Source organism: Panthera uncia, chromosome F2, assembly GCF_023721935.1.
Source record: "Panthera uncia isolate 11264 chromosome F2, Puncia_PCG_1.0, whole genome shotgun sequence".
Taxonomy (NCBI): domain Eukaryota; kingdom Metazoa; phylum Chordata; class Mammalia; order Carnivora; family Felidae; genus Panthera; species Panthera uncia.
Window position 1 is genome coordinate 5,014,475 of NC_064812.1, and position 9,211 is coordinate 5,023,685.

The window sequence follows — 9,211 nt, forward strand, 5'->3', positions numbered from 1 at the left end:
TGTCCTGGTGTTATTTGGCGACCAATGGTTGGTCTTTCTCACATGGCTAATGGTGTAGTTGCATAATCTGTGGACATAGATTCATAAACGACAAACATTCTTCTTTCTTTTTTCTTTTTGTAGGGCACAGTTTGAGTGTTTCCCCTAATTTTGATGTTCAAACAAGTCCCGCAATAATGAATCTGAAAGACAGAGAAGAGAGCCCTGTTGTAAATAGAAAATCACCTTTCAGGGAAGACCTTGTCTCACCCGCCATGAAACCACCCCAGATGGACTCTGACGAGGAAGTTCTGAGGTGTCCAGAGCCAGACGACAGTGCAACTACACCAGAACGCGCGGATGTGTGCTCCGAATCTCAGGTGTATCTGACAATTGGTGAGGTCCAGAACGAGGCAGGTTTGCCTGAAGAGGAATGTTGGGCTGGCCCGAGGGCCGATGTTGGAACACGTCCCCTGGCAGATGAGGACCTGCCCAGAAGGAGGCCGGGTCCAGAGGATGGCCAGCCCCCGGTACTCACCTACATTGATGTGAAATCGAGCAATAAGGACCCGTGCGGCCCTGAACCCACGGTGGTCGTTAGTGCTCAGCACGAGAGTGGGCACTCCCGAGATAACTGTGAACCCGCCAGAACTGTGCCGGGCAAGGAGGTATCAGGTACAAGTCGTCCACATGCCATCTCTTCAGAGAAAACAACACTCCGTGAGTTAAGTCCTCTAGGAAAGGTTGCAGACCGAGAGGGCAAGGTGGTGCTGCTAAGCCTGAAGCTCATCCCCTCTGAGCCCTGTGATCCACTGAACTCTGCTTTGAGGGATCCCTTGGATGTTAGGGCTTCCCCAAAGGACCCTCCCTCAGAGGAGCAGGAGGAAGTGTCGGTGCTCTCTGGGGTCATCAAGAGATCTTCTTCCGTCGTCTCCGATTCAGGCATTGAGAGTGAGCCGAGCTCTGTCGCTTGGTCGGAGGCGCGAAGCAGGGCCCCGGAGTTACCCAGCGACCGGGAAGCCTTGCACCATCTGCTTCGAAGACACGGCCTGCACAGGAACTCCTTGGAGGGCGGACACACGGAGAGCAGCACGAGTTTGCCGAGCGGGATCCAGGCGTCCCTCACCTCCATTAGCTCTTTGCCTTTTGAGGAGGAGGAACGGGAGTTGGCCCTCACCAAGTTGACCAAGTCCGTATCTGCACCCCAGATCAGTAGCCCGGAGGAGTCTGCTGGAGACACAGACGCCATGCAGCAAGGTGGACCTCTTGCTGAAAGCTGCGCCGTGCCCGTCAAGACCATAGACTCCCCGGGATCCAGGACGCGGGACGCTGGGGCACAGGTGGTTTCAGGTGCCGACAACCAGCAGGGCCCCGGTTACATAGACATCCCCAAAGGTAAAGAGAGTCAGTCTGAGCCTCAAGGACCTCGCTGTCTTGATGGCAGGACGGAGAACCCTCCAGGTGTGGAAACCAAAGGTCTTCATTTAAAAATACCACGTATCATAGCCCTTGAAAACCCTGGGAGTGGATCTTTCCCTAGAGTACTAAAGGAGACCCCAAAGGGCATGCCTGAGGACTTGAAACTGGAGAAAGGAGCTCGTTCCCACAGCAGCATCTCAGATGATGAGAGTGTTGCCCACCGTACGGTGCCTGCGTTGAACTATGCCGCAGTCGCTGACGCCGTCGACCTGGGCTCAGCAGGCAAGCAGAGCAGCTCACCTTGTATCATGGATGATGCAGAGTTCAGCAAGGGAGCCGATGCTGTCCTGGAGGCTGGGCGTGAAGCGGGCACTGCGTGCCCCACCGTGACCCACTCCGTTCACTCCCAGGTCTTAGGAGACCAAGAGCCAAGGGCAGGCACTTCCGTTATGGTGTCCCACCTGCCCCCGGCAGAGACCTTCACCCTGGACAGCCTGAAAGCCGTGGAGGTCGTCAACCTGTCCGTGTCTTGCACTGCCACGTGTCTCCCTTTCTCGTCTGTGCCCAAGGAGACCCCTGCCAGGGCCGGATTCGCTTCCAAACAGACCCCATTGCCCATCACTCACCAACCTTTGGGTTCCTTTGGAGTCGTTTCCACTCATTCCAGCAAGTTGGAGGAAGAAGTCAGTGAGAGGATGTTCAGGTGAGCTTGCTGACGGCTTACCCACCCCAGCACAGATTTGGGTTTGCCCACGTATTTCTCAATTCCATGCATCCGTCGAGATAGGAGTTAGTTCCCGACTTAGATAACGTAATATACTTCTATCATACAAGTCCGAGATACAGGACAGTGTAAGTCAACACGCTCAGTAAGCCCATCTCTCAAATACAGCCACTGCGTAAGCTCTCTACACTTTTTTTCTACGTACATCCCTATATATTCTTCTTATGCCAAAATTGGATAGTTCTATACAAACTCTAAGGTTTCTTTTCAACTTGAATATATTGGGGACTTTTCTATATTTACGGATTTATTTTTGCATTCTTATTTTAACGTTTAAACAATATTGTCTAGGTATAGCTCAATTTATTAACAAACTCCTTTAGAGATGGGCATTTAAGGTTTTATTCTTAGTTTTTATTATGAGAAACAATTCTCTTACAACTGTCACCCTACCTCTATCTTTGCACGTAGAGAGGAAAGTTCCTTGAGAGGCTTTGGGGAAATTTCATCAGATTTACCTCCTAAGCCCCCTTGTACAATTCCTACATTTATCATCCCTTTTGCAATGCCAAAATCCATCCATGCATCCTCTCATTGGGTTTGTATTCATAGCGCTCCCTCATCTATGAACTATACATTTGATTAAGTGTATCGTGGAATCATTTGATTACTCTCCTACAAAATGATGGAGAGTTACCTATTAACGGTATCCACGAAAGAGATTGCACAGGCAGGTAAACTTTGGATCCCTTACTTATAAAGAACATTAAGTACCTATTACGCTCCTGTTGTCAGTTTAGCAAATAGAGAACAAGCAGTGCCCCAAGCCTGGTTGGGTTGTCCTGGCTGGCACTGTACTTCCAGGCTAGCAGGGAGACAGAAAGACGAGAGAAGTGAGAGAGGGCAGCTGGGTAGATGGGATGGTTCCCGTGTGTGCACAGCTGAGCCAGGAGAAGGACCCAATCTGGGTAGTGAGTGTGTGTAGAGACGGTGGCTAGGGGAAACTTTAGACACGACTACAGAGCAAATACGAGACACATGGTGATGATGATGGTGGTGATGATGGTGATGATGATGATGGTGATAAGTCTGGTAATAGGTAATTGTTTTTTACTATTTAATCAGTCTGGAGGACTGTTCTAAGCATTTTGCGTATGTCGCTTAACATACAGAATAGTTTTATGAATTAGATAATCGTGTCTTCTCCTTTTACAAATGAGGAAAGGAAATGCAGAGAGGTTACGTGGGTGGCCCACAGCTAGTAACTGTCAAAGCTGAGATTCTGACCTTTGCAGTCAGACTCCCAAGTCTGTGCTCTTAACCACCACCTTGTCCAAGAATCAGGCAAACCCGGTGGGAAGGCATCACAGACAGGCCTGAATGCACAAAGACATAGGAGTAAGCGAACTTAATTCACGCAGGGAAACATGAGCAGTATGTTCCCTTTGGAGGCTGGGAGATGCTGCTGAGAAGCAGGTGGAGTCCAAGCCCTGGTAGCCTTGTGGGCCACTTTGGGAAACTTTCCCTCTGGGGAGGTCTTTTCAAGGATCGCATGGATCCCTAGAGCTGAACAGCATCTTAAAAGTCCCATTCCATGCAGAAACCACATAGAAATCTGCAGAAACCAAGCCAGTAACGCTTTTCCCGGGACGCTTTCCTGGCTCCTTGTGGAGGAAAAAGCTTCCCTTACCAGCATCTCCCGGGGCCTCATATCCTGCCTTTGCTGCTCGCAGACACTTCTTGGTACATGTGCATCATTTCCACTCCCCAGCTCAACTCATCTCCTGCTCAACACGGCACACACAGCGTGGCTTCTGATTAATTAGTGTATTCTCCAGTTTTTATCAGGCCAAAGAAAAATTTAAAAAAGAACTGAAGATTGCTGGATTTCTGTACAGTGACTTATCTGTACTAGCTTCTGATATACCGTATTTCCCACCAGAGGAAGAGGAAGAAAATTTGGAAGATGGAATTCACCTGGTAGTCTGTGTCCATGGCCTAGATGGTGAGTCCCAAAAAGGTTTCCTCCGCAGAATCTGTACTATAAACCATTTATGATATTTATGAGTTAATTTGAGTCAGGTTCAACTGTGTGACACAGGTTCAACTGTGACACCAGCAACCGTGGAGTGGTGGCACGTTGGACTAGGGAAATGACATGGCCTTGTGCCCAAAGATGAGATCTCTGACACAGAAATCTTTTAAGTAAACGGAATACATAAAAAAGTGCAATAATGCAGTAATGGAGTAATTAATGGAATGAAGGAAGGAAGAAATGAATAAATAATGAATGGAACTAATGAACAAAAATAAAAGAAGGAATGGATGGATGGATGGAATGAAAATATTAATCGGATGCATGAGTAGTTAGAATGTGTGGATTAATGAGACCCATGAGTCAATAGAAGGAGGGGAGAAATTCAGTGGATTCATTTCGAGGGGCTCAGGTTAGTGGCCCAAACTATGCTGTTGCCTACTTTTATTCATTTCTCACTTATGGGGCAACACCAGGCACTGTACCAAATTCTGGGATTGCAGAGACCCAACATGGTTCCTGATCTTAAAAAGTTCTTAATTTCATGAGATTAGCCAATGCGGTCCAAGGGAAGAGAGAAGGGAGGGGGGAAAGGCTCCTCCCTACCCTGCCCCCTAAATGACCTAGTCCCCAGTGTCAGGTCTCTTTAGGGTTTCTGAGGTCAGTCCAAAGGCGCTGTGCTGTAAGATAACAGAACTTACCAGCTCAGCCTGGACCAAAGGCAAGAACTTGCTCCTGCCTCCCCTCGTGAATTTCAGCTTCTCCCTAACTGGCTGAAGAAAGCGATCAGATCAACTAGAGGTACGGGCTGTCTGAGTTCTCCTCAAGCTCAAGTTTACATCATAATTGATCTGAAAGCTGGAATGTGGAACATGATTGGACATCCACTTTGTATGGACTCCAGTGCATAACTAGCGTCAGGCAAGAGAAAGGACTTCCCTGCGGCGACATAGGTGACGAGTGGCAAAACCTGTGGTCACAGTCTTCTGCTGACAATTTATTAGGGAGTGGTGGTGTGCTGTCCTTCCAGGACACACTCTTTTTTATACTCTTAATTTTCAACCTGGGGGCTAATGCGTTTTATTGTCTGGCCATATGCCTTGGGTACCAGGACACTCAGTCTAACAGGTCTATTTGGTGAAATGTCCAATAATCCAGTGGTGAACAATAGATTTTAGAGGAGGAGGAGGAGAAGGAGGAGGAAGTGGAGGAGGAGGAAGAGGAGGAGGAAGGGGAGGAGGGGGAGGAAGAGAAAGAGGGGGAGGAAGAGGAGGAAGATGAAGGGCGGAGAGGCAGCAGTAGCATTGGTTTATCATATCGACTCATCAGGGGCCAGACGTCCTTCTAGATACTTGACACATATGAATGCCATTGATCATCACAACCGCCCTGCAGAGTAGGTGTTGTTATTGTCCCATTATCACTGAGGAAACTGAGTCAGGGGGAAGCTAAGTGACGTGTGTAAGTTCCCACAGTTAATGTGGTTGAGCCAAGGTGAAAACCCAGTGGAGCTGTCAGGCTCCAGAGCCCATGGTTTTGTTCTGTGTTATGCCAACAAGTTCATCTCCTCCCCTGTCCAAACGTCGGGCCCATCGCCGTTTAAGTTATCTTTTACAAAGATCTTGTCAAGGGGCACCTGAGTGGCTCAGTTGGTTAAGCGTCCAACTCTTGATTTAGGCTCAGGTCGTGATCTCATGGTCCGTGGGCTCGAGCCCTGCATCTGGCTCTGCACTGACAGCATGGATCCTGCTTGGGATTCTCTCTCCGCCCCCCGCCCCTCTCTTTCTCTCTGCCCCTCCTCTGCTTGTGCTCTCTCTCTCAAAATAAATAAATAGGAATTTAAAAAGGATCTGGTCATGCCAGTCCGTTACTGAAAACTTTTCTTTGTAGCTGCCAGAAGATAAAACTCCTGTCTCAGAAAACTCCTAGCATGAAAAGCCCTGTATATTCCTACCCTCCCCGCCATCACCTCCTGCCCTCTCCCTCCTGCGGTTGCATCAACTCCCTGCCTTTCCCAGGGATGTGTGCATCCCACACCACTGTGTCTGGTCACCCAAGGCTCTCCCTCCAGTGAGCTGTCCCCGCTCAGCGCTGACTTCAGCACTTCCCAAATCCCAGCCGTTCACATACCCTTCCCCAGTTTTACTCCACCCAGGTACCTTGTACTATGACTCCAAACTTCATATTGCAGTTGGCGTGTTTTTGGAATATATTTATTTTATAAAAAGAAACGTCAGATGACTACCACAAATAAAATCCTGGAATCACTTGCCACCCAGGAGAGTAATGCTAAAGGTAATCACAGTGAAACGAAGATAATCTTACTGGAGCGGCCCCACCGTCAGAAGACGGTGCTTGAGACTCACGCGTCTGTCTCATAAAGTAAGAAGCTACTGAAGACGGACTTGATTTTAAGTGGGACTTCCGATCAGAAGGGCCGCAGACACAGTGACTTTCTAGCTCGTCAGCACCAGGTGACACGGGAGCTACGGTCAGCTCAGCATCATGTGGCACGTGCCCCTCTTATCTGATAGTGAATTAAAATAAGAAAGACCCTCAATCTCTTCCTTAAAATGAGGAAGCTTGTCAGGCCAGAGGCTTTTGTTCTTTGTTTTTTTTTGTTTTTGTTTTTTTTTTTTTTTCCCACCATGGCTGTTGGAGAAGGAGCAGAGAATCTTCACCAATGTTTGAACTATGTCAGAAACCTTGTGCTGACAAGTATAAGTACAGCCTTATCTACTGGGCAGAAGATCTTCAGAAAGACAAGTGATATCACACACAGGTTATTTTATTTTATTTTATTTTATTTTATTTTATTTTTTTAGTTTTGCTTTATAGAAGGAGAGAGAGGGAGAGTGGGGGCAGGGAAGGGGCGGGGTGGGGGAGAGAGAGAGAGAGAGGGAGAGAACCTCAAGTAGGCTCCACGCCCAGTGCAGTGTCCTACACGGGGCTCAGTTCCACAACCCTGAGATCATGACCTGAGCTGAAATCCAGAGCCGGACGCTCAACCAGCTGGGCCACCCAGGGGCCCCACACGCGGGTTTCTTTTGAAGGTCACTTCTTCAGCTCCAGGTACATAGGTCCAGACTCTACAGGGTTGTACAGGACCCACTTGTTCAAATTCCACTTCCCAAGATATGTTTATATCAACAGAGAAGTGAAGAAGTGGGTAAGAGCTACGAGTATTCATACAACTCTTCGTGATGTTCCCCAAAGCCCAAGATTTCTAGGCTTGTAAACACCCTCAGTGTAACACCTTGTCCGATCATATTTTCTGAGAATTTTTTGAGCTACAGCGAGTTCTCTCTCTCTCAGCGGCTGAAGGAGAGGGGACATTATTGTCTCTTACTTAGACTCCTCATGCTGAATATAAACACTTGCTACTCTTCTCTGTGAAGGCCATGTCCTGGAATGTCAGTAGGTAGCTTTAAATAAGAACAATGACGGGACCAAAGGGCCTAATTGTATTGTCAGAAATGAATAGGAAGAGGGACGCCTGGGTGGCTCATTAGGCTCAGATCTATCACTGATGGTTTACAAACTACTTTGAAAGTCTGGTTATATGGTAAAATAGGTCACCTATCTATCCACCGACCAGCTTCTGGCTTTCGACTCGCAGGGACCCGTTGGAGGAATAGGTCAAAAATCCATTAAGGTGGAGTTGAATGCCATAGCCTGCCTGAAATGTACGCCTAAGAATACTTGAATATGAAGCATGTTCTGTTCTATTAGATCCATTCTCCACATGATTTTTACATCGGGTGCTACAAGATGCCCCAGATTCCTAAGCTGTCATTCCTCTGTCCCGGTGGTCACTGGGGACCAGACGGAGTCCATGAAGCTGGCACTTGCATGACTCCTGTTCCCAAGGACGATTGTCATTTTGTTGCAGATAGAACTATGCCCCCACTGGCCAGTCTGGGGGACTTGCTGGCTGTAAGTGGCAGAACTAGACTTTGTATTAAGCAGGAACTTGAAGAAGGGACATGCAGATGTCATATCGTGTCACATCAGCCAGCAAGTGGCACCCATTGCCGTGAACAGAAGTGTCTGTAGAGGAGGAGGAGTGAGTGTATCTGCGACTGTTCTGTGTGTGGAATGTTCATGAGTCACACGGTCATGGATCAGGGAGTAATTCGCCTGAGGTGGGACTACTAGAAAGGCCGTGACCTTGTGTTGACCTTGTGTTGGTGGGGGGAAGCACAGGACCTCTAGGTTGGACTTGTTTTGGCTGTTTTTATTATCTGCTTAATGAACAAATGGGACCTGGGGGGATCGGAGAAGAGGGGGAGCTGAATCCCTTGTGTGTCAGTTTTGATATGAGTAACCATGGGTCTGGCTGGGGTGGGGATGTCTCTCGTTTTTAGGGAACAGTGCAGACCTCCGCCTGGTGAAGACTTTCATAGAGCTGGGACTTCCTGAAGGAAAGCTGGACTTCCTAATGTCTGAGAAGAATCAGGTATGACCAAAACAATAAAAAATAAAAACAAAACAAAACAAAAAAACCCACATCAGAACTAAAAGAATCCCTGAATCATGTCCTATATGAAACCCCTAAAGTCACCCTGGTTGTTCAAGGACGCTCAGCTAGAAGGGGGGCCTGCCAGAGAGCACTGGTCAGCACTCAGTTGGGCTGGGAAGAAATGAGTCATTGTTTCCTTTTGGAGGGTGCAGAAATAGTACCAAGTGAAAAGATGTCAGTCAGGTGCCTGGGGCCTTTGGCCTCTGAGCTGTCACCCACAGAGCAGAAATGATGGGAGTGTCCCTGCGTCTCTACCGGGTGAAGGGGGCTGTCACAGGCGTAATTCAGCCCCTGTGTTGCAGCCCTCATGGCAGAGGGTTTTAACCAGGGTACCCTGGGGACCATTGGACTGGATCTAACAGAAGTCATGAATTGGCGTGTGTGTCGGGGGTGGGGGGTGGTCACTCAGGAATGATTATGTTCCGTGACATGTGGTCATTATTTCTTGAAAGTTGTAAACGTCATAAGCAAGTGGATTTCCAGTACATCCCTTTAAAAGCACCCTGGTCAGGGGTGCCTGGGCGGCTCAGTC

The 9,211-nt window shown here is 48.3% G+C and overlaps 1 protein-coding gene across 1 annotated transcript in view; it reads left to right on the forward strand.

The window, feature by feature from the left end:
- FAM135B (family with sequence similarity 135 member B) overlaps nucleotides 1-8,622 on the forward strand; it is a 188,616-nt gene extending 179,994 nt beyond the window's left edge. Inside the window, exons 13-15 of the mRNA XM_049633742.1 lie at nucleotides 124-2,101; nucleotides 3,961-4,127; nucleotides 8,525-8,622. Coding sequence (XP_049489699.1) covers nucleotides 124-2,101; nucleotides 3,961-4,127; nucleotides 8,525-8,622 — 2,243 coding nt within the window. The remainder of the gene's footprint in view (nucleotides 1-123; nucleotides 2,102-3,960; nucleotides 4,128-8,524) is intronic.
- Nucleotides 8,623-9,211: the final 589 nt, after the last annotated feature.